The 27737-nt window shown below is 48.8% G+C and overlaps 2 protein-coding genes across 4 annotated transcripts in view; one reads left to right on the top strand and one right to left on the bottom strand.

The window, feature by feature from the left end:
• LOC122615150 (epidermal growth factor receptor) overlaps positions 1-13863 on the top strand; it is a 40330-nt gene extending 26467 nt beyond the window's left edge. Inside the window, exons 1-5 of one of the 2 annotated variants that reach the window (XM_043790061.1) lie at positions 53-1337; positions 8693-8915; positions 9039-10213; positions 10281-10413; positions 10479-13863. In XM_043790061.1, coding sequence (XP_043645996.1) covers positions 1025-1337; positions 8693-8915; positions 9039-10213; positions 10281-10413; positions 10479-12927 — 4293 coding nt within the window. In that variant the 5' untranslated portion in view covers positions 53-1024 and the 3' untranslated portion in view covers positions 12928-13863. Of the gene's footprint in view, positions 1-52; positions 1338-8692; positions 8916-9038; positions 10214-10280; positions 10414-10478 lie in introns of those variants that run through there. The other variant, XM_043790062.1, reaches the window with a different exon arrangement.
• A 353-nt stretch (positions 13864-14216) lies between these two features.
• On the bottom strand, positions 14217-26023 carry LOC122613869 (BTB/POZ domain-containing protein kctd15-like). 2 transcript variants are annotated; one of them, XM_043788282.1, is made up of 5 exons: positions 25955-26023; positions 25286-25348; positions 16624-16731; positions 15795-16282; positions 14217-15597 (listed from the first exon to the last, which is right to left on the bottom strand). In XM_043788282.1, exons 1-5 carry the CDS (start codon positions 25963-25965, stop codon positions 15164-15166), a joined length of 1104 nt encoding a protein of 367 aa, XP_043644217.1. In that variant the 5' UTR covers positions 25966-26023; the 3' UTR covers positions 14217-15163. The 2 variants fall into 2 exon arrangements, with proteins under 2 accessions (XP_043644217.1, XP_043644218.1); XM_043788283.1 differs by having other exon boundaries at positions 25634-25969.
• Between the last annotated feature and the right edge of the window lie 1714 nt (positions 26024-27737).

The raw sequence follows: 27737 nt of genomic DNA, 5'->3' as shown, positions 1-27737 counted from the left end.
GGAGAGCAGTGACTTTGTGCTGCGCCTTTGGCTTCAGTCTCGAATACAACTTGTTGCTGCGCAGACGCGAATCGCTCAGTGGCACGGACGTCTTGAGCCCCGAATCCTCGGCCATATAGAGTATCTGTGCTCTCGATCGCGGCGTTTGCTAATTCGAAGATCGTGCTAATCGAAGTACCGCGAAATCGCAGTTCGCCAAAGGCCCAAAAACCGAAACCGGCGTGTAAAACAAGTGCCTTTTTGGCACAAATACTAAGCGTGTTTATTTGTGAATTCCCTGCTAATTGGCAGTGGCTGTGGCTTTTGGCCAGTTGAGCGTTGGCTCAGTGCGAATGATGGCCAAGTGTGTGTGTTTTGTGCATGTGAACGACGGCTGCGGGGGCAACACAACAATTGCTTAGGGCAATTAAGGCCGAAAGCTGAAAGCTGCGCCTGCGCCTGCGCACGCCTCTCTAACCTCAAAATATTCGAATTCGTTTGGCGAACTGAAAGAAGCTGAAAAGTACATCTGAAAAATAACAACAATTTTATACACATATATTTCGTGTATATACACATGTATAAAAAAAAGCCTTCGGACGACTCTTGTGGCTCGTAATGTGAAACTGGTTCCTACACTCACACACACACACACACACACAAAAGACCCACTCGAAACACACACGCACGCGCACACACACAGTGAAATGTAAACACCAATACAGTGGCAAATTGCAACGACAACAGCTTAAATTCAAAACAACAACAGCAGCAACAACCACAACAACAACAACAACAACAGCAGCAGTGAAAGAGTTGAAATCAAATTTATGAAAAGCTGTATTTTTGGCACGCAAAAGCTGCAAAGCGAGCAGAAAGCCGAAAGTAAGCCGCAAGTTCAAGAAAAAAGAGAAATACACAAAAAATAACCCCTATGACGTCAGGGGTTATAGTTTGGAAGAGGGCCTGATTCATCCCACAGTACCGCCCACCACAAAGCACCACCAGCAACCCAACCACCCACCCAACGCCTCCAACAACAACAATGCTGCTGCGACGGCGCAACGGCCCCTGCCCCTTCCCCCTGCTGCTCCTGCTCCTGGCCCACTGCATCTGCATCTGGCCCGCCTCGGCGGCCCGCGATCGCTACGCGCGCCAGAACAATCGCCAGCGCCACCAGGATATAGATCGGGATCGAGATCGCGATCGGGATCGGGATCGATTCCTATACCGCAGCAGTTCGAGCGTCAATCGGCAGAGGGGCGGGGCCAACTTCGCGCTGGGACTGGGAGCCAACGGAGTCACCATTCCCACCAGTCTGGAGGATAAGAACAAGCATGAGTTCGTGAAGGGGAAAAGTAAGTGGCAAACGCAAGGATCTATCCCTCTATCCATCTATCCATCTTCCTCAAGCCATCAGTCCATCTATCACAATGTGTTTATGTAGATCATCTGCCTGACTGGTGACTGGTATGGGCAGCCCATATATCAAAAGCCAAAGAGCCAAGTCGGCGGCCCGAATTTGGCCACCGTATCAGTTGGTCTCTGGAGTTTCCACCGCATTTAGGGTTTTTCAGTTTTGTGCCAGCGATATGATGTCGTTTATCTTATCGCTATGGTGTTTTCCTTTTTTTTTCATATGTGTACCCCCTGTGCTGCACTTTATGTACAACTTTGTTTTCGGCTGCATTTCGTATTATTTGGTCTTATCGTTACCCTGGGAATGTCAATTATTGAGGGGTAGCTGCAAAGTGTGCAATATTACAAGTATTTTACTAAGCTCATAGATGGGAGGGCACTTCCAATGGCACTTCCATATAAATACATGTAGTTTCCTGAATTTAACGTCTCTAGTATTATATTATAATTTCCTAATTTTTCTAGACCATAAAGTTAAAGCATTTACTTCAAGTGATGTAAGGTTACTTAAGTGTTGCAAGGTTACTTAATATTTCTGTGCTTGGACTTTTATCTGGACTTTGAATGAGATTTCCCAATATCACGTATACGCCAGGGTATCCCCTAGTCTAGAGTGAGCGCTCGCTCATTTCATACCTGCCCTTCGCGGCAGTCTCACCTGCCCTGTGGCTCACCTCTTGACTTGGCGCTGGCTTAGTCAAAGAGTCTTGTGTGCACTATCGCCCCTGTTTCGAGTTACCCCCACACCTCGCACAACATCAGATATCACGGCAAACACACCGGAATACCAGAATGCCAGAATATCAGAATGCCAGAATACCAGAACGCACTGATTAGCCAAGGAGAGCACTGCGCTGCGTGCATTTCGTAATGTCAAATGTACAAGGTAAAGCGTAGTTAGTTAGTGTTAAAACCGCCCGACTTTTCCACTTTGCTACTTTTCCACTTTGCCACTTTTCCCGCCGTCTGCGTGCCCTTTTCTGTGCATCAGCAGCAATTGCAACAGCAACAGCAAAAGCAGCACAGCAACAGCAAAAGCAAAAGCAACAGCAACTAGCGACACAATTTCCAGCTAAAATGGCGACTCAATTTGTTGACTCTGCAGTTCTCGAGGTTTTTTACTTTTAGTGGGCTTCGTTTGTACACCCGTTGGCAAATGAATGAATAAAAAAAATTGTATTCGCATATTGGAACGTTTTCGGCTGCTCGGCTGCTCGGCTGGCTATCTGTTGCGTTGTTTGGTTAACCATTTGGCCACAAAATTAATGAACACCACCGCGTATCTGGCGGTGTCTGTTTGCACAGTACTTTGAGGCAAATGTTTGTATTTGGCGGGCAAACAGGCGAAAAGGTACAAAATTAAATGGGTGGCGAATAAAGGCGGCCCGTCGATAGCAAGTATTCAGTGATCTTGTAGCTGCAAATTAATAACTGAATGTGCGCATTGTGCGCCAGCATCTGTGCAAATATTGATAGGAAAGCGGAAACTTTGGCCTTTGGCTACGCCATAATCAGCGGGGATAAGCGAGTTATGAAACCGATAAGAAATGCTAGGCTCTGCACCGATATCCGTCATGATATTACCCTTTTTTTTTTCGCACAGACGATCGCTGTCACAATGCCCTTTTTCGCAGAAATTGTTCGCGTTGTTTGCTCTGCCTTGTGCTGTATCGCTTTTTTCTTTATGACCATAAATAAGCACAGCTGCGGCATGTATGCAAATAAATGCTAGCGAAAAGCCTGCACGTGCACTCGAATCGAAACCGTTAAAATGTCGTTGGGGGTTGGGAAACTTGAACAACTGTCCATTGTTACTGATGTCTTTATAGTGCAAAACGCGACACTCGCTTCCGCAAAAAGCCCCTTTCGATTGTTTAAACAGGCAAAATGGTAGTAAAATCAATATTAGTATTCCTAGAACTTTTCTTTGACGTACATTACTTGCACTTAATCCTATTAATCCATATATGCCCGCAAAAATAAGTCCTAAGTCTTTCCATTCCGAAAGCCCTTCTGCTTTTAAAGTATCCTGTTTGTAGTTTACCATTTAGGCCCAGAACTTTAGCCACCCACCTTCCCCCACATAGATACACACACACACACACTGAGCGCAACTCGCCACGGTATGAGTGTGCGTGCTAGCGCTTGAAAAACCGCATTCCATAGTGCGCTTTGCTGCGACGGCTTCGTCGGTGAGTCCAAGTCCGAGTTCGAGTCTGAGTCCGATTCCACTTCCAACCAGCATCCCAATGCGAGCCCCCTGAAAAATCCCCCATTTTGGAGCTAATTACGGCGACAGGCACGCGCTGACTATTGCCTACATCCACACATATGTGTGCGTGTGTGTGTGGTGTGTATCTGTGTGCGCTTTGCATTTTTCCACCATATTTCTGATTAAGCCATCATATCAAAGAAGTAATGGCCAAATTGAACTGCGAAATGGCCAGAGCTTGGCTCTCAGCCGAAGCTGAACTTTGAGGCCTGGTCTGCTGCAGTTGCTGCTGCTGCTGCTGATGCATTAGCGTTGCATTTACTTTTAGCCGTTCAACTACTTCCAGTAATTTTGAGCCCGAGTCGAAATACTGGTTTTCTAAAACCCACACAGACACACAAACACACCCATACACACGCACACACACAGCGAGCGTGGAGAGCAACTGAGCAGCGAAGAAAGAGCATCTCGGGCTGCTGCGATTGCGCAGTCTGTCGCTCACTTGTTGATTGTTTCCATAGAGCTGAGCTCTCTGCGCATATTTGTTTGATTTTCCTGGACCCACTTCACCTAGGATACACGGAAAAGAACACACTAGTTCTTACAATTAGAAGCTCCTGCTTCTGAAGTTATAGTTAATAATCATTATTGCTGCCACATACTTGCATTTTACGTAACATTAGGAATCTATCTACGTGCAATATGCCACATTTGTTCACTGTGCTGACTGTTGTGAACTTTTGACTGCAGTTCGCTTGACTTTCTGCCTCCGCCTTTTTTCTTTGCCTCTTTATTTTTTTTTCAGCGTGTGGGCGTTCGATTTCGAAAAGCAGAGTTAAAGAGTTAAAGCCGAGACTGTCGGTCCTCTGCCCACGAATTGCTGCTGTGGAGATCGCCTCGCAGACCTCTCCCCGATTTTCTTTTCCGTCTCGCTCTTGAGCCGTTCTATGCCTAAAAATAGTGGCGAATGCGAAAATTCAAAGCCGGGCAGCAGACCAAAAATGGCGCCAGGGCGTGCTCATTAAGCCAAGTCCAAAGCTAAAGCCAAAGCAGCAGCAACAGCAATAACCAAAAGCTGCAGCTCAGCCCAGTTGGGGGTTTTCGATGATTGCGGGGGGATGGGAGGGGCTTCAGAACAAAGAGTACTGGCAACAGCGAAAACAATAAGCTTATCTAATCCAGGCATTGCTGTTTTGCTGTTGCTGTTGCTGTTGCTGTTGCTCTTACTGTCGTGCCTCACGACCTGCGCCCAATTGTTGTTCGAAACAAAATGAACGCGCTTCGAACACGAAAACCCGAAAGCAGAAGATGCTGATCATGGCGATGAGGATCGAGGACCGGGGATCGAGGATCAGGGGAGGGTCGCCGCCGAGGAAAACCAGCCAGATGAGCCGCCACAAGGCATCACCATCACCAGTAACAGCACCAGCACCATCATCATCTCCAGCCAAGAGGCTGCCTTTCTGTGCCCCTTGTTGCTGCATCTTCGTTTCGTGGCCGTTGCCTGATTTGCCTTTGTTCAGGCACTGCGAGAAATCCACAGGCATTCTCCTAATATATTCAAATATAGCATAGAATAGTATAATTAGTTAGCAAAACAATCCTAATTTATAAATTCCATATACCATTTTAATGGATAAAGACTGTATTTTTGGAAAATGGGCTCTGTTGTGAGTGGGTAATTTTGGGCAGTGTCCTTTTTTCTGAGCGAGCACCGTCGATTGTCGGAGCTTTGTTGTTGCCACGACGAGTGCTGCCTGCAAATTTGTTATGCCAAGCCAAGTTGAAGATGCGCCTGCGCTTGAAGCGTTTTCTGGCGAAGATTTCCTGGCCCCTCCTGGCCCCCCTGCTGCCCGTTCACTCCCCCTTTCCAGTCTCTGCCCCCACTGAAACCAACCCACCACCCGCTGCAGTTGCGCTTATTTGCCTTCGCCTTCGTGACGCCACGATGCGAGCATAGAACAGCGCGGCCATAGCGGCCAACACGAAAGAAAGTTGCCGCAACAGCATTCTGCTGCAAAGCAAAATAAAAATCTGGAAAAAAAAAATCTGAAAAACTCGGAGAGAGGAAAATTGCAAAATCCGCGCACGTAAGCGTCGCACTGGAGACTCTGGCACCGACTTCGTCCCCGACTCCAACTCCGACTCCGATTCCGATCCAGTGGTAATCCCCTTCCCCGTAATGAGCTGCGTGTTTTTAATGGCCGCACAAATGAATTTATTAAGCACTTTTACACAATTTCATTGTAAAATAGGCGCGTGCCGAGCCGCAGTGGACTGAAATTGTCGCAAAACAGTTATGAATTATTTATGACGAGCGGTGGGGCAGACAAAAAAATGCATGGGGCGGTAGAGGAGGCAGCGATCGCATTGCAATTGCCGGCGGACGGTAATCTATGACACCTTGCGATCCGGCCAGCTGCATCTGCATATGGCGCCGGATCGAGAGACTTTCACCAGCGCTGCGGATCAGATCAATGTACTTGTTCATCAAATATCTCCAAACTCACAGATTGCCAGCGGCATTTAACGGACAGCAATGCTCGATAATTTGATCGAATGGGGTAATCACCATGCGGAGCTCATACACGCACACAGACACGGCTCCAAATCTAAAACGCTGAGAAAACAAAGCCGCTGCTAATGCCCTTTTAAATCTTTTGTTATATTACAACAAAATCTAGACAATTCTTGTTCTTCGTGTTCTTGCGTTGCCCCGGGCGAGGGTACACAAAAATGTTGCCAGCCATCTGGGATCTTGGGCTGGGGTCTGGGTTTTGCTTTTGTTTTTGGTTTTGGTTTTGGTCTTGGTTTCGGTTTCGGGCCATGAGTTAAAAATCTTTTCCACGAAATGAAAACACAGATACAAATACAGATACAGCTACAGCTACAGATACAGATACTGGGAAGGGAAGGGAAGGTAAAGAGCGCCGAGAGCGGTACGAACGTGAGCAGCAAAAACTGTTAAGTGCGCAGAACCGGCTGAGCGAGTCGGGTCTGTTGCAGCGATGAAATCAGTGGATAGGGGGATTGCGGGGCAGCGGGGCATTGGGGGGCAGTGCGGGGCGTGGAGCACGTCAAGAACGCTTTGCGTCTAGGCCAGAATCGGTGGAAAACTTGGGGTCCAAAAGTCAAATTGCCGATGGAAAACCGAAAGAATCGATTATGCAGTCTCTTGGCTTTCCTCTACCATTTCCATCTTGGTGAAAAGGCAAACACGGCAAAACACAGCAGCTGGAAACAAAAACAATATTTAGAAAGTCAGCGTGTTGGAGTCTGGAATGCGGTTGCCTATTAATCAGTACGTCAGATGACGATGATGATGATGATGGCCAGAGGGGGGCAGTGGGGGGCAAAGGGCAAATGGAGTCGTGTGTGTTGATGATGGCTTGGCATATAGGAATCGATAAACAAATATAGCAAATACAGCGATTTTCCAGTGTCTGCGTTAGAGCATCTGTGTTGGTTGATTAATCTGAGCGCTGAAGTTCGTTGCCTAAGTCTTTTGTTTTAATGAGCACATCATGAATTATGAGTTTGATTTGTGCTGCGCTGCGCTGCGCAGTCGGAGTCGCGGAGTCGGAGTCGCAGAGTCGCCGGCGACTCATTAATGTTGCCACACTTAGCCTTAGCCTAAGGATTACAAATTAGCCTTTTTGTGGCTCGGCTGCTGTGGCGGCGACGGCGGCGGGCGTGTCGCTGGCCGAGAAGAAAAATCACAAATGCCTCGCCACGCTCGGTTCGCAAGAAACCCGATGCTGATGCCGATGCTGATGCTGATGCTGAAGCGTTTGCCTGGCAGGGAATCCACTGCCGTCGCGTCGTGGCTTAAGTTTCAGGCCTCGAACATGAAAAACCTGGCTGATAAATTGTGCGCGATAAAGCCCAGCCGAGGAGTCTTGAGTCTTGAGTCTTGAAAAGGGTTTCGTGATGTCGACTTCTTCGCTCGGCATGAGAAATGAAGGCGACTGATGCTGCGGCTGCTGCCCAGCGGCAACCTCGATCGCAAAACAAAAAGAAAATAAAAATAAAAATAAAAAAAAAAAAATGAAACGAGCAGAAACAAAGCTTAAGAATTTGTACGAAAATATTTGCGCTTCGATTGCTGGAGCCGCTTTTGATCAGTGTCCAGCGACAAAGTCGAGGTCCCAGTCGTGGCCTCACCTTCGTATCCCTGCTCCTCCTCCTCTCCTCTCCTCTCCGTCCTCCTCCTCCTCCTGCATTGGCGGAATGCATGGGACGCATATCTGGGGGCATTTAACTTTTTCTTCCCATCGCCACAGGCATTTCTCCGTTTCTGGCGACAGAAATATTTCTGTCTTTGGTTCGTTCCTCTTCATAATTATGGGATATTTGTTCGAAGGAAATCGATAATAAATTGGGGATGGAGGAGCGGCCATTTTGTCGCTAATTAGTTGGGTGCTCTACTCCGTGGGCTGGGCCAGGCCGGGCCGGGGCATCCACATCCACATCCACCTCCACAATGTGCTGGTTGTCTAACTCCAACTCACCGCTGCTGACACATGGCACACTTTCGCGGCCCACACGGAGCGGCGACTAGCCCACGTAGCCCTTTTCATAAGAATACCCCATCATCTGTGCATATGAAATTGTATCTATCGGATGCAAATCAATGAAGTTGTCGCCGAAGATGCTCGACTGCGCGAGCGGCTAAAACAGGTCGCTGACTAATGATAAGAGGCCGTCTGGGATGAGGAGCGAGACTGCGTGGGCTGCTAATTATGAACAACGCCAACTGGCACTGGCACTGGCACTGAGCGTCTCGCGCCCACTGGGTTTTTGTCTCTGAGGTTTCTGCCTCATTTTATTGCTTCCGAGCAAACAAACAACTCTGGGCCAAGCTATTTCCGTTTACGATCATCCAATGCTTCTCATACCGAAATTAATTTCCCAAACTGCCCGAGCATAAGTCAATATCAACACCTACCCGACCTGGTGGGCCGTGCATACGCGTATAATTGGACAGTTTAGGGTCAGCCGTAACAAAAGCCATTAGCCCGCATCGACACCCACAGCATTCGAGTATTACAACGATTTCCCTTTTGTCAACTCTCTTTCCAGTCTGCATTGGCACTAAATCCCGCCTGTCCGTGCCCTCCAACAAGGAGCATCACTACCGAAACCTCAGAGATCGCTACACGAACTGCACGTATGTGGATGGCAACCTGGAGCTGACCTGGCTGCCCAACGAGAACTTGGACCTGAGCTTCCTGGACAACATTCGCGAGGTCACCGGCTACATACTGATCAGCCATGTGGACGTCAAGAAAGTGGTGTTTCCCAAGTAAGTTTGTCTCTAATTAAGAAACATATATAACTAGCATTAAGAAAATTTCATAGAAAACTTACTTATGGAGTCAAGTTAAAGCTACATAATCTAACTAATATCGTATACTCCTTTCTGCAGACTGCAAATCATTCGCGGACGCACCTTGTTCAGCTTATCCGTGGAGGAGGAGAAGTACGCCCTGTTCGTCACTTACTCCAAAATGTACACGCTGGAGATTCCCGATCTACGCGACGTCTTGAACGGCCAGGTGGGCTTCCACAACAACTACAATCTCTGCCACATGCGCACCATCCAGTGGTCGGAGATTGTGTCCAACGGCACGGATGCGTACTACAACTACGACTTCACGGCTCCGGAGCGCGAGTGTCCCAAGTGCCACGAGAGCTGCACCCACGGATGCTGGGGCGAGGGTCCCAAGAATTGCCAGAAGTTCAGCAAGCTGACCTGCTCGCCCCAGTGTGCCGGAGGTCGCTGCTACGGACCCAAGCCCAGGGAGTGCTGTCACCTCTTCTGCGCCGGCGGATGCACTGGGCCGACGCAAAAGGATTGCATCGCCTGCAAGAACTTCTTCGACGAGGGCGTCTGCAAGGAGGAGTGCCCGCCCATGCGCAAGTACAACCCCACCACCTATGTCCTGGAAACGAATCCCGAGGGCAAGTATGCGTATGGCGCCACCTGTGTCAAGGAGTGCCCCGGTCACCTGTTGCGCGACAATGGCGCCTGTGTGCGCAGCTGTCCCCAGGACAAGATGGACAAGGGCGGCGAGTGTGTGCCCTGCAATGGCCCCTGCCCCAAAACCTGCCCCGGCGTCACTGTCCTGCATGCCGGCAACATCGACTCGTTCCGAAATTGCACGGTGATCGATGGCAACATTCGCATCTTGGATCAGACCTTTTCGGGCTTTCAGGACGTCTATCCCAACTACACGATGGGAGCACGCTACATACCACTGGATCCCGAGCGACTGGAGGTCTTCTCCACTGTGAAGGAGATCACCGGGTATCTGAACATCGAGGGTACCCATCCGCAGTTCCGGAATCTGTCGTACTTCCGCAATCTGGAGACCATTCATGGCCGCCAGCTGATGGAGAGCATGTTTGCCGCCTTGGCCATCGTCAAGTCCTCCCTCTACAGCCTGGAGATGCGCAACCTGAAGCAGATAAGTTCCGGCAGTGTGGTCATCCAGCACAACAGGGACCTCTGCTATGTGGGCAACATCCGTTGGCCGGCCGTGCAAAAGGAGGCCGAACAGAAGGTGTGGGTCAACGAGAATCTCAGGGCCGATCTATGCGGTAAGTTCCTACCTATCTTCAGCTCATGAGCACATAATAACATTATGTATGTTTTGGCAATTCGCAGAGAAAAATGGAACCATTTGCTCGGATCAGTGCAACGAGGACGGCTGCTGGGGAGCTGGCACGGATCAGTGCCTCACCTGCAAGAACTTCAACTTCAATGGCACCTGCATCGCCGACTGTAGTAACATCTCCAAGTAAGTCAAAACCACTAGAAAACCAAATTGATCATTAGTTAACCACTTTTGTTTCTCACCTCCAGTGCCTACAAGTTTGACAACAGTACGTGCAAGATATGCCATCCGGAGTGCCGGACTTGCAACGGAGCCGGAGCAGACCACTGCCAGGAGTGCGTCCACGTGAGGGACGGCCAGCACTGTGTGTCCAAGTGCCCGATGAACAAGTACAACGACCGCGGTGTCTGCCGGGAGTGCCACGCCACCTGCGACGGATGCACTGGACCCAGCGACACCATCGGCCATGGCGCCTGTACGACCTGCCACTTGGCCATTATCAACAATAACGCCACAGTGCAGCGCTGCCTGCTGAAGGACGACAAGTGCCCCGACGGCTACTTCTGGGAGTATGTGCATCCGCAAGAGATGGGATCCCTGAAGGCGCTGGCCGGCAGAGCAGTCTGCCGCAAGTGCCATCCGCTTTGCGAGTTATGCACCAACTACGGATACCATGAGCAGGTGTGCTCCAAGTGCACCCACTATAAGCGACGCGAGCAGTGCGAGACCGAGTGTCCGACGGATCACTACACGGATGTGGAGCAGCGCGAGTGCTTCCAGTGCCACCCGGAGTGCAATGGTTGCACCGGTCCGGGTGCCGACGATTGCAAGGCGTGTCGCAACTTCAAGTTGTTCGACGTGAATGAGACGGGTCCGTATGCGAACTCCACGATGTTCAACTGCACCTCGAAGTGTCCGTTGGAGAAGCGGCATGTGAACTATCAGTTCTCGGCCATTGGACCCTACTGCGCAGCCAGTCCGCCGCGGAGCAGCAAGATAACTGCCAATCTGGACGTTAACATGATCTTCATCATCACGGGCGCTGTGCTGGTGCCAACCATCTGCATCCTCTGCGTGGTCACCTACATCTGTCGGCAAAAGCAGAAGGCCAAGAAGGAAACCGCCAAGATGACCATGGCTCTGTCCGGCTGCGAGGATTCCGAGCCGCTGCGTCCCTCGAACATCGGTGCCAATCTGTGCAAGCTGCGCATTGTCAAGGACGCCGAGTTGCGCAAGGGTGGAGTACTCGGAATGGGCGCCTTTGGACGAGTGTACAAGGGCGTTTGGGTGCCGGAGGGTGAGAACGTCAAGATTCCAGTGGCCATCAAGGAGCTGCTGAAGTCCACGGGCGCCGAGTCCAGCGAAGAGTTCCTGCGCGAAGCCTACATCATGGCCTCCGTGGAGCACGTCAATCTTCTCAAGCTCCTGGCCGTCTGCATGTCCTCGCAAATGATGCTAATCACGCAACTGATGCCGCTGGGCTGCCTGCTGGACTACGTGCGGAATAACCGGGACAAGATCGGCTCCAAGGCTCTGCTCAACTGGAGCACCCAAATCGCCAAGGGCATGTCGTATCTGGAGGAGAAGCGACTGGTCCACCGCGACTTGGCTGCTCGCAATGTCCTGGTGCAGACTCCCTCGCTGGTGAAGATCACCGACTTCGGGCTGGCCAAGTTGCTGAGCAGCGATTCCAACGAGTACAAGGCGGCTGGCGGCAAGATGCCCATCAAATGGCTGGCACTGGAGTGCATCCGTAACCGCGTGTTCACCAGCAAGTCCGATGTCTGGGCCTTTGGTGTGACCATCTGGGAGCTGCTGACCTTTGGCCAGCGACCGCACGAGAACATTCCCGCCAAGGATATACCCGATCTGATTGAAGTCGGTCTGAAGCTGGAGCAGCCGGAGATTTGCTCGCTGGACATCTACTGCACACTGCTCTCGTGCTGGCACTTGGATGCCGCCATGCGGCCAACCTTCAAGCAACTGACCACCGTCTTTGCCGAGTTCGCCAGGGATCCGGGTCGCTATCTGGCCATTCCCGGGGATAAGTTCACCCGGCTGCCGGCCTACACGAGTCAGGATGAGAAGGATCTCATCCGCAAGCTGGCACCCACCACGGATGGGTCCGAAGCCATTGTGGAACCCGATGACTATCTGCAACCCAAGGCGGCACCTGGTCCTAGTCACAGAACCGACTGCACGGATGAGATACCCAAGCTGAACCGCTACTGCAAGGATCCCAGCAACAAGAACTCCAGTGCCGGCGACGACGAGACGGACTCGAGTGCCCGCGAAGTGGGCGTGGGTAATCTGCGCCTGGATCTGCCTGTTGATGAGGACGATTACCTGATGCCCACCTGCCAACCGGGGCCCAACAACAACAACAACACGAATAATCCCAACCAAAACAACATGGCAGCTGTGGGCGTGGCTGCCGGCTACATGGATCTCATCGGAGTGCCCGTTAGCGTGGACAATCCGGAGTATCTGCTGAATGCGCAGACACTGGGAGTCGGCGAGTCACCGATACCCACCCAGACCATCGGGATTCCGGTGATGGGCGTCCCGGGCACCATGGAGGTCAAGGTGCCCATGCCGGGCAGTGAGCCAACAAGCTCCGATCACGAGTACTACAACGATACCCAACGGGAGCTGCAGCCACTGCATCGAAACCGCAACACGGAGACGAGGGTGTAGGCTCCAGTGGAGTCGGAGTAGGAGTAGGATTGCCAAGGGGGAGAAGTAGAATCTTGCCAAGTGCCTTTGGAAGCCATGCGGACATGCCTTTGCTGGCTGTTATCTTAGATAGGAGCCCGTGCGCCTGTACAGAGCCTAGACCGACCCATAGATTTGTATATTACTACCGCTATTACTCTCTAGTGTACTTAGCCACTTAGCCAGTACCCCCCACACCCACCCACATCCCCCACAACTTTGTGTATACTTCTCTATCGTAGCCCGTAAGCCAGTAGTCAGCAGGGATCGTCGTCGCGGTCCTGCGCTTGTAGAATCCATGTAATTACGAGAACAAAACACCGATAGTGCATTTCTTAGACGCCTCCGTCATGCCAAACTGGAAGAGATCCCAACAGGGATCGGCTCCGCCGGAGGACGCCCACTAAGCTAATCCGATGTCCAGTTCCCTCGGGCGTCAATTACTTCTTGTACTTGTAGTTAGTAGTAGTCGTCTCTTTTAGCGCCTAGTTTCCAACTGTGATATAGTTTGTAGGACTCGACCTAAGGACTTCTAACCCGATGAACAAATCGAACGACTCGACACAGTTATGCGAATGCTAAATAGTAGCAATGTAACGTAACGATCTAATGCACTTTTAGGCCAAGTTTCAAATCCCATTCGAAATATCAAGTTTGACAATCAAATCCCGAGCGTGCCATGCATCAATCGATGCAAATCTCCTAAAGATTTCAAATACCTTGTTGGCACACTAGAGTGTAAGCGAATGGCTAGCCGATATGTTACTGATCAAAGATACATAAGTAATCCACACAAACACGTACTTCTAATATACTATATATGTACTACATGTGCACGTGTAGATTTGCCAAGTTATGCCTACTGAATAAGTTAATTTAATTTAAACTAGACTATTTACATGTATGTGGAAAGTATATATACACAAATAAAATTATTTTTCAATAAAACTGGAAATCTTTTTAATGGAAACTAATGGTCTCTAGAGATTGGGTTTCGTCATTTAATTGCAAAATATATAAAGTAATGAGCGGATACAAATGTACCCAATGGGTTTGTATTCTACGTAAAGAAAATTGAGGACATGTAAACGTGACATGTAAAATGGACTTATTTCTACGTGTAGAATTCCTCTACATACTTTACCGGTTCCGCCATCTTAATAACCGGTTGCTGCCCGCCAAGAATTCAAATTTGAAATTAACAATCGAAAAAGAAGTTGAACAGTTTACACGTATGTTTTTTCTTTATTTAAATATTCAATTGAGTGGTTGTTCTATAGAGGGCGTGGTCGCAAACTGTATTTTGTTGAATATATCTATATTTGCATGTAATTGTATTTGAATTGGTGTAGACTATTTAGACGTCGGATCGTATATATTGAAAAAGTTATCCCATAGTTTACATTCATAAAGGTTCAATTACATCAATTAAGTACTACAAAACTATTTTCGCTGTGAGTTGATACTACCATAGTTTTCCGTGTGTGTGTGTGTGTGTGTGTGTGTGTGTGTGTGTGTTACAATAATTAAAGCCAGCTAATATCCCTGGCCAACTCGATTTAATGAAACAACTTAGGGTCATTAGCAGTAGGTGGTACACTTATAGAAAACAATATCGACTTAAACTCAAGGCTAATAAACAAAATCAGTGCTGGGCTCTTGGCTCTTCAAATGCTTAATAATACGCACGCGAGCATTTTTGCGTTCAGTGTCCGTGCCAGCAAACTTAATTGATAAACATTAAATAACATTTGGATTCAGATTCAGATTCAGAACTTGCATCCTCTCACCGAACGGTGTCCAAGTATTTCTAAAATATGTGTTTCACTGCTCAGAGCAGCAATGCGCAGTCCCCAAAACGATGGTGGCTAGAGTTGGAATGTGTTAAATATATAAACAATTCGGCGCAACACTTGATTTTTCATTTGCCCTTCTTCTCAGTACTTTGTATCACCTGGAATTGTTCATAGACTACTCGCTCCCCACCTGCGGTTCTGGGTCACCTGGCCCAGATCAACTAGCGCCTGCAACGCACATGGATCAGACGTCCGCGTCGCAAAGAGCCCGATGCCGATGCCGATGCCGATGCGGAACCCGAACCCGAATCCGAACCGGAACCGGAAACGGAAACAGAAGCCACAGAGGCCGACGGAATCATCGATACAATCGATACATCTGCAGCTTCACGGGGAGCTGGGGAATCCCGAGCCAGAGCCTATCACATTGGAACGCGTCGCGCCAGCAGATACTCGGAGAACTGCTGGCCCCCAACGCTGGCCTCGATGGTGAAGCCGGCGTTGAGGAGTCGGGTGAGCACCTGCACCGAGTTCAGCTTGCAGTAGCCGTTGAGGGGGAAGCGAATGATTTGCCCCCAGTCGCCCTGGTTCCAGGACACTCCGCTGCGACTCGACTGTGTCGCCTGGCTGGCCTCCGGGAAGAGCTCGTCGAGCAGAGCCCGTTCCGCCGACAGCATTATGCGTTCGCCAAGGTCCGGCGAGATGTGCAGCGCCACTACCTCGTAATTGCACTCCGGCGATGCGCTGGTCCTCGGGCTCGTCTTGATGTGGCGAGCCGGTGGAGTGGGTGGCGCCACCAAATAGTTGCCGTTGCGTACGCGATCCTTGCGCATGCTCTCCAGCTGCTTAATCATCGCTGTGGGCACACCGGTCGGTCATGTGGAGAGGGAATGGAGACAGGGAGAAGAGCAAATTAGCTATAATCGCTGCTGGCCATAACGAGGCTCGATGCACAGAGAAAAAGTATCGAGTGTGAAGTCAAGTCATAAATTAAACTTTTGAATCTATGCATATGTAATTGTTTCACCTGTGAATCTCAAGGGGACTACTTACGCTCCACTTCGTAGTAGCGAGCCTCCTCCAGCAGCAGCTCCAGGTCCGGAAAGTCCTCGGCAATCAGAAGTCTTGAGTTTCTCATAAAGTTCAGAATGTGACGGAACATGCCACCGTCGCGATCGATGAAATAGTGCTGCTTCAGCGAGTCCAGCACGATGGGTATCTGGCCGTTGAAGAGCTTGGCCAGCTTCGACTCCGGGTACTTGGTGAGCGTCTCCAGCGAGCTGGTGTAGATGGTCCCGCCCACGTCGATGTGCACGGGTGCCGTGTAGCGGGAGGCGGCGGCCACACACGGTATCCCGGTGATGGGCTTGTGGTTGCCGTGCAAATAGGAACTGGCCCCCGCCGAGGAGGCGCCTCCGACGGCGGCGGCAGCAGCTGCCACCGCTCCGGGCAATCCCAGCGGCGTCACTGAGGAACTGGCGGGTGGCGTCGGTGTGGGCGAAGAGGAGTTTGAGATCGTTGGCGAGACGGTTGGCGAGGAGCTGCGGGCGAAAGCCGTTCACGAATTCACAATGAGATTGTTTGCGACAAGAGGGAATGGAAATGTGGGCTGGAAGCTCGCATCCATCGTACTGCCGATGGAGTACTCTGCAATCCACTGCAAAACTTTCGAAACTCCCAAGTTTGCGGTATAAAACCAGTAAGTTCTTTACCATTACTTTACTCCTAATCGTTTTGCATTGGAATTAACCGAAAAAGTAATTTTTAAATATTCAGGAGAGCAGTTTTCAAAGTATTTTCCTTCTAAGCGACTGTACAATATGGTAATTCTATGCTTCACTCCACTAATTAATATCTTTGCCCACAAAATACCCCAGCTTACCTGATTTTAATATCGCTTCTGGCGTAGATGCGGCCCGTGGAGGACAAGTCGCGTGGCTCCAGGGCCTTGACATCTCTTTCGCGCTCTCGGTCCATATCGCATTTTTTCCTGCAACAACGAGACAAATGAAATCCCACTTAATTATCACATAATGTAGAAGTAATGGGAGCAGCTTATTTAAGTCAGGACAGGGCTGCCCCTGCCCCTGTAGGGGTAGCGAAAACGCTAATCATGAGAACCAATTTGTCCCCCGCGCCAAACTGAAATTGACTTGACTCTGATTACGGGCAGCCACATTGGCGGAGGACAGGACAGCAAACGTGACAACGAAAATACCGCGACGGGCCAAACATGGCTTGCAGCTCTCCACAGGGCCCATAAAAGTTCACACACACACCACAGACACACACACTGGTTTACAGAGCGATTTGTAGGGAGGCAGAGCCAAGTCGAACGTACATATATATATATATTTCATATGGCCATGGTCTTGGGCTGATTGTGTGGGAATATCTGGATTTTCACTGCGTTTCCATCTCGGTTACGGGGCGTCGAGCCCCAAGCGATCGGCTCTCTGCAGCTTCGGTCGTGGACAAGACCAAATCGTACCAAATCGCCATTCCCGCATGGCTTATGCCATATACTCGTACTCGCACTCGTATGCCAGGCCAAAACTGGGCGGCCTGTGGTCGCAGTTAATGTTAACGGCCATCGAGTGCATCGTTTTAGCACTCGTCGTTGTGGTTGTATTGGCCGCAAGGGTTGCCAGTCGAATTTCACACGAAAATCACATTGTTTCGCGGTGGAAAGCGGCCCATGCGGCGCAATGTGCGATGTGGGCTCGCCAATTATGACGTGTCAGTCGGATGCGTGCCACATGGCGTATGCGCAACGCGCCCGCTGAGCCGACTTAACAAAGTCAACACCAATTACGCGGCTACATCTAAATCTGCAAAGCGAGAGCCAAAGCCCTCATCATCGCCATCATCATCGTCATCATCATGAGTACCAGTCATTAGTATCAGTTTCAGTTCCTCGAGTCCAGGACCGCAAATTAATAAAACTCAATCAACCAGCCGGCGAAGCACTCAAAACGAGCTGGCCCCATATGACAAATGTTCACATGCTTTATGCACATTAACTTGGCTTACAGACAGTTCTCCTCAGTTATGAATGCACGTAACGATGGAGCTACCCTGGAAAGGGGTAGCTAAGCTGGGACATGAGCTATGACTATTGGGAAACATACATTTCTCTATTTGGCTTTTAATAAAATATATATATAGATGGGGCGGAATTGGACCATATTCAGTTTACTTTCTCAGCAATGTGATAATGGAAGTATCACATTTGAAATTCACATTACCGATCACTTTGCCCTTTGCAGAGCATTTACTCTTCGCCTCGCCACAAATCACCGCTGTCCATCTAGCTAAACAAGTTTGCTTTTTTTAAATGTTTGAGGCCCTGCGGCCACAACGACTCGGGCTGGGTAATTACGATTTGATTAACTTTAACTACATGAACATTCAAATGCGAATGGGAATGGCAATGGGAACCGGCGAGACGAGGCGAGGCGGTGGATGTACGGGAGTACCACTGTACCACAGTACGACGATTGTGCGAGGGCTAGAAAGCGAATAGAAACGTAAGGAGCGAACGTCGAACAGGGTTACGGTTTCAAATGGAAACCAAGAGAGTTGCACGAAAAAAAAATTGCACAAAATAAATGGCTGCCAGGCATTCTCATGGTAGCAATGGCGAATGAGGAGGAGGAGCAGGAGGAGGAGGAGTTCCTCAACTCGGGTGGCATAAAGTGCTGCATGTACAGCTGGTTTTTATTAATTTACGCCAATTATAAAGCGTGAGTAATGCGTTCAATCAAACATTGGATATTCGTTTATGGGATCTGGCTTAATGGTTTCTTAGCTAATATCCTTTAACCCCCCGCCTCTCCCCCTCCCCCTCTCCATCGCCCTCGCACTCCTTCTGCTTCCTGGCCACATTCCTCCTAGGGCCAACTGCTGCAGTTGCAGCCACAAAATATGCAATGCCTGAGCTCTGGCTTGCCACACAAACAATTCAATTTCAATTGCTTTGCGGCCCACTTGAGCAGGTGCAACAACAACAACAAGCCCCACACACACACACACACACGCACACACAGAGTTCGGGACACATATGGGAATGTGTGTGTGAGTGTGTGTGTGTGGCTGTGGACACCCTGAGCTAACGGTATTGTATATAAGACAAGCACTGCAGTTTGCATCCTATTCTAGTCCATTACCGCCACAGGCGGTATCTTTTCTATGCCGTCTAGTAGCAGGATGAGGATGAGCCGAGCAGTGGGCGCGGGCGCGGGGGCGGGGGGGTAATGTGGCAAGGGGCTAAGGGGCAAGGCTGCCGGCTGGGCGGGGGCCGAGTTGCTGGAGTTGTTCGCAGCGCCTTTGGTTACACTTGAGATGAGACCAAGTGCTGAGCACGTGAATTGCAGGAAATGTGTCGCTTTCTCAAAATATTTCAGTTCCAAAAATGCCGAATATTACTCCGATATTTAGAGATTTCTAATATTTTTAAAAATCTAATCTAATCTTTTTTAAATAAAAATGATTTTTGCAGCGGTGATAGATTATAAATTAAACATTTTTATTTATAAACATTCATTCCCAAAACCGAATGTTATGTCTGCTATGCAAATAAGGATGTTTATAGAACACTGGCTTAAGTTGATTCCAAAATTTCTCGGTGAACTTGCTCAGGCTGCGCAGCTCTGACCAATATGAATATTGAAGAGTTGCCTTTGCCGTAGTCATATTTGTCAACCGACTTCCTTTCCCGCATCATTTTGGCATCCTGGCAATCCGGCCTGCTGCTCTGCATCCTCGTCCTTTCTCTGGTCATTATTTGACATCTTTGCCTGACGCAGGTCTGGTTTTAATGGCAATGCCATTAACTCTTAACTCTTGGCATTGCACATTTGCTGGCACGGAGACTTCCTCTTATACTTCTGACGGAGGACGCAGGACGTAGTTTCATGTTTCATTCGGCTCCGGGAGAAAGAGATGACTGCTGTGAGCTTATTAGTTTTCCATTGTTCAGATTGTGAGTGCGGAGCTGGATATCAGGTTGCTGACCAGTCCGGGATGAACTGGCCCCGGGGCGAAACCATTTTCCAAGATGGAATTATGGACAAAACTGGCCGTTGGCACATGCTCAATGCTTGAATCCTGGGTGGAAAACCGGTGTAGCCCGGGTAGCCAGCCCATTTCAGTGCCACCGAGGCAATTCCCCACGACTTGGGCTGCTCGGTTTTCGGATCGGGTGGCACTGCTGGCATTCGCCCTCCCAAAACAGGACAAAAGCGAAAACAAAAGCCAAGAAATGAGCTAAAGTGCACACCACACCCCATCACACACACCCTCATTCTCATCCTCATCCTCGGCCACACGGAGATAGCGACACACACCTAGGCAGAGCATCAGACGTTGACGACTGCGACGCTGACTATGTAACCCTAGAAAATGTCCTGCGGCCAGCCAACCTTCCGCACACAAAGGCCAGACAGCCCGAGTGTCCTGGTTGGTAGCTGCACTCACAAAATTGGTAGACTCTTCTTATAGCATCTAATAATTAACAATAATAAAACTTATTAATATAAGGTAAAACTTATGCACAGTATTGGCAATTGTCAGCACGTAATCTACTAGCTTGGTTGATATATTATGTACTATTTTAGGAATACGTTTCTTCCAGTGTCGATGGAGAAGGCTAGCTGTGCAAGAGCGAGAGAGCTAGCGAAAAAGGGCAAAAGCTGACTAGCCCCGCGGCGATCGTTTGGAATTAGTGCGGAAATCATGGATGGATACGAAACGAAACCAAGCAAGGAAAGCGAGGCGAGGCGAGCCAAGCCAAGCCGAGCCAAGGAGTACGGAACACGGGCGGAACTGGGCCCCAAAGGACCCTCGGAAGGTGGAGAGCTTATTCATCAACACAGAGCTCTGTGGAAGGCGTAGGAGGAGCAGGAGCCGGGGAAGGGGAAGGGGAAGGGGTGCGGCCATGTGGCCCCCGAATGTAATCCACTGGGGCTCTGCACGAGCGAGTGCCCACTGTAGTCGGGCAAGGTGCCCATGCCCAGTGTTTCGGATTGAAACTTGGGGTTATCCTGCCCGCTCTCCGCCCCTTAACCCAACACTGGGTTCTGGCGTTCTGGGGTTCTGGGGTGGTTCCTTCAGGGCTTCTCCGGCTCATACATGTGACTCCGCTTGAGTGTGTGGGTGGCCGTGTGTGGATGCCGGGTGCCTCCTCATTCATTTATCCTTGCAGCGCTAACGGCAACGAGAGCAGCAGCAGCAGCGGCAGCAGCAGCAACAACAACAAAGGAGCAGGAACATAGCCAGTAACCACAACGGCAAGGATACACCTCCCAATCCGTACCACTCCGTTCCGGACCCCAAAACCGAACCCTTCTCCGACTCCTACAACGATTCCGATAAGGCTAGGGGTTGGAGGTGGATGGCTAGATGGCTGGCTGGCTGGATGGCTGGCTGGATAGCTGGATGGTTGCTGCAGGCGGAAACTTTTGCGATTGGTAGGTAAGTCTAGTCGTGTCCGTTCTGGCTTTGGCTTATACCCATGTGTGTTGCCTGCATTTAAAGATATCATACCTAAGTTGGTCTGCGTCTCATGGCCTCAATGCTCCCCAGGCAGCTCGCACAACAACTGGAGAGCAGTGTATAAGAGCTGAATAAAAACAGCAGCATAAAAATGGGGAGGGGGGGAAGGGGGGAGCAAAATAAAAAGCAAAACGAAAGTTTTCGAGGCAAAATCTTATCTCAATTTTAAAACGCCCGCGGCAAAAGCGACGTCGGCTGCACTGAATCCACCTCGAAAGTTAATACGAAAACATTGGGAACCCGAAGATTTATCAAATTGCAACACTACTGCAGCAGCAGCAGCAGAAGCAGCAGCAGCAGATTATGTTTGACTGGCGACGAGGGCGGTGGATTCCAATTAGGCAGGACCCATGTATATTCGGGGTTGGAAAAAGAAAGCAAACTTACGACTCCCGGGAGCTGCAGATAAGGGAATGCGGAACGGCACGAAACGCTTGTGTATCTAGCCAAGACAAACATAAAGTAAACACACAAACGCTCACACACACACACACACCAACCCACACACACACGAAGCAGCAGAGGAAAAATCTGCAAAATGTCCCGGGGACAAGTTGAGAAGAATCCAAAAGCCCGGGGCGAATCTCGGTAAGGTCGAGAGGCGGCGATGGCAAGGAGTGGAGCATGTGGAGCAACTGCCTCTGCCTGGGCTTGTTTTCGTTTCGCAGTTGGCCAAAAACCAAAATCAAAACGCTGATGAGCAGGCAAATGAAAAACTTTTGCCGGGCAGTCGGAGGTCCCAAGTAAAACACGAAAAGCCAAAGCCCCAACTCACCAACCCCTCCATCACCCCTCCTCCACACACGGCTCCCATTCCCCATTCCCTTCCAGATCTAGGATCTCGGGCTGCATTGCCCGAGCTCAACTTCTGCGTCGACGTCGTCTTTAGCCAAAGGGTCCAAATCCAAACGGCGGAGCTGGAGCTGGAGCTGCGGCATATGGGAAATCAGACCACTCTGCCCCCCACACCCGTCTCCCTTTGCCCTCTGCGATGCTACGAAAATTGTTGGCCAAAGTTGCAGAATGTGTGCGCCATGGCAAATTGTACAAATATATGCGATATATATGTGAATATATATATAGAGTATGGCCGTGAGTGTGAGTATGAGTTTGAATGTGAGTATGGGTATGAGTGTGAGTGTGAGTGTGAGTGTGTGGGCAGGGAAGTCTGGCAGAAGTTGAGTGAGTCCCGGCATATACTGAAGCAGCAGATATTAAAACGCTGCAAGGCTTTCAAAAATAAACTTTGAAAAATTTATTAGAAAATATTAAATAAAAACGACGATTGCGCTGCATATGGCTCACTCGGCAAAAGGCAGGCCAAGGGTTCTAGAAGTGTGGGTGTGGGGGTTTTCGAGGGGGTTTTGCAGCTACGTATGCAGAGCAAACATTACTCAGCCAACTCACAACTCGCCGACATACGACCTCCATGCTGGAAAAAAAGTGAAACAACAGCATCCACGTCGATGACGACGAGAACGACGACTAGCAAAATATAAATATATTCAGGATAAATCCACATGTGAGAGTGTGTCTACCTACAGATGAGATGTTTTTATTCTGCTAAATTCGAAAATTGAATTGAAAGTCAAAAGCGCAATGCATAAGCATGCAAAGCGTCGGTATATTGCCGTAAAGGAAAACATTGCGCATACGCAGCGTTGTTCGCTGGGTGTGAGCAAACTGATAGCTCCACTGCAGCTTCAAACGGGGGGTTTTGTATGATGATTGCCGGCGCTACTTAATCAAGTGTACATAATAATTAACAGCCATGTTTCCACTCGAACGGCGCTCAAACAATGGAACACGATTCGGAATCCGGCCGGAAAACAGTAGGCAGAGCAGCAGGACCGCCGCAAAACCAAATTCAGACCCATTCAGCTGCACTTCTGTGGCAGTGCAACTGGATACGCAACTGGAAGTGCAGCTAGCAGTGGCAGACAATACGGCCTGCCTAATTGGTGCAATTTGCGTGTGCATATCGCAGCCAAAAACAGCATCAACAGCAGATGCAACACAAAGGCAACTGAAGTAAAATGCACTCGCCAATGCAACAGCAGCAGCGGCAGGTGCAGTCGGCCAAAGAATCGGGTTTCGGAATGGGAAGTCCTGGGTATCAGCAGAGTGTAAGTCAGGGGTATTAGGCAACCGATTAAGCGTGTTGTCAGAACATGTAACAGCAAGAATGATTTAGGATGCAAGAACGATATAATATAATACTTTTAAAATTACATAATGCATTCTCTAAACATTGTTTCAAGCACACAAGCAATTTACTAAACAAATTTCTAAAATCTTGAACCTCAAAAGCACGCGATAACCAGAAGTCGCAACCATTGCAGTTGCAATTGCACAGCCACTCCGTTGGTGGCAAATTGGCAGCGCAATGTTGATGCTGGTAATGATGCCGAATTGCAGCTTAATTAACACACAGCGCGTTAAGAGCTTTTGTGCCACAGCCTCAGCCATTCAAATGCAGCAGCAGCAGGTAAGGCCTTTGACTATTGGCACGTAATGGAAATCACTTTGCCGTCGGTTTCCGTTTCCAAACAGCAGCCGGTATAGGTATAGGCCGTTAATGTAAATGCGAATGCAAGTAGCTGGAGCCAGAATCCGCTGAATGAAAACAAATTAGCTTGGAATATGGGGGAATGGGACTGCCAGGTCCTGACAATGCGAGCAAAGAATCGCGAACTGCGACTCCAGCCAGCAAACAAGCAGGCAAACAAACAAGACTTTGACTTCGACTCCACCTTCTATAGGGAAATTCTTGTGTCTGGCATGCGAAAACAAAGAAAAAACACACAAAAAAGCAGCAGAAACACCAGAAACAGCAAGAGATAACACCAAAACCAGTTGCTTCCATGTGAAAGAGCGGGCTGTGTGGAATAGGAGGGCAACAGGCGAAGGTCGTCAACGCCTTGCTCCTCCCTTTACACAGGGAAAAATAATACAGTCATGGAAACACAGAGATTAGAAATTACTCGCATATGCTTCTGGGCGTTTGTTCTTTAAAAATTTGAATAAATGTGCAGATAAAAGATATTATTATCTATGTGCTGCATAAATATATAAATGTAATGTATATTACACAATTTAAAGTTAAAATTCACCCTATTAAACAACTATTAATCATTTTCTCGTAGTGATATCTCCATTTGAATGCAATTCCGCACACTGCAGTTCTTGCTTTGAACTTTGCCTCATGACTTGGCTCCAACTCAACGGACAAACTGGCGGACAAGCGGACAAACGGACAGATGGACGGACGGACGGACGACGACTCTCACGGAACGTCGATTCGCTGGCTAAACAAAAATTTGTTGTACGAGTGTGCTGTATGTATTTGGCCCGGGGGTCATCTTTTGGCCGCTTAGTTTTCGACCAGCCACAATACAACCGGTCATGCCCCCTCCTTTGCTTGGCTTCGCCTCGACCCACGACCCCCGCCCCAGCACCATCGTATTTTATAGCCTTTAAGGTAGAAAAAATAATGCGACTCGTTCTCGTCTGCACACATAACTCAGCCGGGGGCTAAGGTTGCCCAAAAATGCCCATGGCGTATTTTGTATGATTTTTTTCTCCCCGTCGCCGGAGCCCGCTTCCTTTACCGCTCCCTTTCCCTGGGTTACTCTTCTTACTTTTGTTTATTTCTCCTTTGGTGCGGGTACAGAGCACTTGAGGCGTATAATTTTTTTTTGGTTTTTTTTTTTTTTAAACAGTCTTCGTTTATGGCGCACAATTTCTGACTTGGCATGTGGGAGAGACGAAAATCAGTGGCCAGCGGCGCTTTTGGCCAAAACCAAAACCAAAGGGAAAGAGATCGGGTGGCCTGCAACTTGGACTGTCGAAGCATGTTGTGTGTCAAAAATTCGTTTATTACAGAATCTTTTTTTAAACTAATTTATTGGCCAGCTCGAAGGCTGGCTGGATGGGATTTTCGGGGCATTTTGCAAATGAAAAGTTTTCAGTTTTCAGTTTACGCTTACCGTTTGGGGCAGGAGGAATCCACCGTCAACGGTGATCGTTGATCCAATGCAACAAACGGAGTTCTGTTTGTGGGAGAAGACCAAAAGGGCATATTAGTTAGATATTTATATTTCAATTGGGCTTTCAATTTTGAGCTTATAGCAAACTGCCTAAGAATATCAATTGTATTTGTAAAACTATTTATTTTATTTTTAAAACAAACTCAAATTGTGTGAAATAATTAAAATAAAAGACTAAAGTAATGTGATTGTTTTCCGTTAAATATCAAATATATAATCAACTAAAGAAGTGAAATTTTATAATTATATAAAACAGAAAAAATTCTCGTCAACGTTCAAGAAACTCACAAAAAGGTTGGTATATTTAGGAAATGCACTTTAACTCTTTTTTAATACAACGCGCGCGTAGATAAACGATATTCGTCTTGTCGGATCTTCGATGCTCTTCGATATCCTCAGCGTGCTTTCATCTGCTGAGTCGATCGCTAGTTGCTCTCGGTTGAACGCTTTCAAATTCAATCAAGTGGGCGCGCCAACGAGTGTTTACTTCCGTTTCCGCTTGCCGTACACAACGCACACCGTTACCGTTCGCCGTTCACTGTTCACCGTTCACCGTTCACCGTTAGTGTTCACCTAAGTGTTGCCTACTTTTGAGCGCTGGCAATTTACCTCACTTGCATTCGCGTCGAGAGTTGCTCGATTACTGATTCAGCTCGCTGCCTGATGGATGGCGAATGGCTCGGCTCCCCAATGTTGCGTGTTGCGTGTTGCGGCTCGAGTTGCGTCTTGTTGCGTTTGGGGGTGGAGTGATGTTCGTCGACGTTGGCGTCTGAGCCGACGACCTTGAGAGAGCAGCAGCAGCAACAGCAGCAGCAGCAGCAGCCGTTTGTTGTTTAGCGGCTTGGCTTTTCCACCATATGATGCCTTTGTCCGTGCGTGTGTGTGTGTGTGCGAGAACGTTTAATGGTCTATTTCCGGTTTAAGTGGTCCGATCTGGGTGTGTTGTTCTTACTTTCTTGTGGCCTGCAACTAATCTGCGGCAATTAACGATGTAACTGCGAATAGAAGAATTGGACTGGGTGATATTATTTCGTTGCCTGGTAAATCGATGCATATAATTGGTGCTGCGGCACTCGGAAAATATTATTTTTAACTTTTATAGAAAGAATAATCTACAACTATTGTCATGAGGCAGTTGTTTAAGCTTAGATTGAAGATATACATTCATTTCTAGCTTAAGGAAATTTGATAAAATATTTTATGAATGCAGTTTTTAATGAAAGAATTAGCCACTATTTTTTGTCAAGTGTACACACTATTTTAACCCAAAAGTTGCATTCATCATGGGGGACATCTCTATATGGTCGATTTTCTATAATTGTAAATATCAAAGCCTGTTTGTTTTTGTTGCCCTTGGCCATGTGTATATGTATGTATATGTGTGTGTGGGTGCATGTACAGCTGACACCAGTGTGTTGGTGCGACTGCCTCTGTGTGCGTGAGCGGCTGCGAGTGTGCGTGTTTGTGTTAATGACAAAGCATAGAACGCTGTGCCCCGCGGCCAAACGAAATGAAACTTTGTGCGGCATCAGCTCCAGAGACTTTGAAGAAGCAGCACCAGAGCCAGAACCGCCGGCATCGTCATCGGCAACGGCATCGGCATCGGCGGTACGAAGCACTACGAACGGGGCACTGGGGCGCTGGGACTCGGGGACGCTGAGCTGAGCCCGGCTGGAATGCCCCCGGGGTCGTTCGAGGAGCGACTGCGACGGAGGCAGCTGAAATATTTTGCTGCCCGGCGGCAATGCAAAGAAAAACTTGTGATAAATACGCCCGGGGTCGTGTTTCAAAACACGAGCTGGAAGGGGGAGGCGGGGGCGATGGGGGAGGGGCAGGGGCAGGGGAGCAGAATGCGGAGACGGAGCAGAGCGAGTACAGTGAGGCCTGCAGTTAGGCAGCTGTAATTAAAATGAGTGCGAACTTTCCACACACCCATCCGCTGGAGAATCCAGAACGTAACGCCCGCGGGGGTGGTGGAGGGTGGTGGGTGGGTGGCGGAAAATTCCGCCCCCTGCCGAGAGTTCTGTCGCATCATTTTTCATTGGCAATTGTTTCGGAATGCTCGCTTATTTGTCCGCCGGCCATATTCATTTTGAAGTACATGCGCCACAATAATATTTCGCTATATTTTCATTTTCCCGCTGCAGAATCGCCGATCTGCCATAGAGATGGCAGATCCGACTGCCAACTCAAAGCAGGTATTAAAAAGTTATATAAATACACAAAAATATGATCTCTAGAATGGGGGATCTACCTTAAATTACTGAAGCTATAATGCTTTTGCTTACTTCTTGTTCATAAATCATATTTACATTTCTCGCAATTAGGGGAAATTGCCGGGAAGCAACTGCAAATAATGTCAGCATTAAAGTGTTCAATAAAACATGTCAAA

The sequence above is a fragment of the Drosophila teissieri genome, chromosome 2R, assembly GCF_016746235.2.
Source record: "Drosophila teissieri strain GT53w chromosome 2R, Prin_Dtei_1.1, whole genome shotgun sequence".
Lineage (NCBI taxonomy): Eukaryota > Metazoa > Arthropoda > Insecta > Diptera > Drosophilidae > Drosophila > Drosophila teissieri.
Note: the sequence above shows the minus strand (reverse complement) of the source record. Positions and strands in the feature narration are given on the sequence as shown.

What these genes read in the sequence shown, in the direction of transcription:
- LOC122613869 (XM_043788282.1), bottom strand. An exon ending in AGAAGCGATATTAAAATCAG is followed by an intron (nt 16,283 to 16,623) that starts GTAAGCTGGGGT and finishes TTTCGCCCGCAG; the next exon opens with CTCCTCGCCAACCGTCTCGC. An exon ending in TCGCTACTACGAAGTGGAGC is followed by an intron (nt 15,598 to 15,794) that starts GTAAGTAGTCCC and finishes GTGTGCCCACAG; the next exon opens with CGATGATTAAGCAGCTGGAG.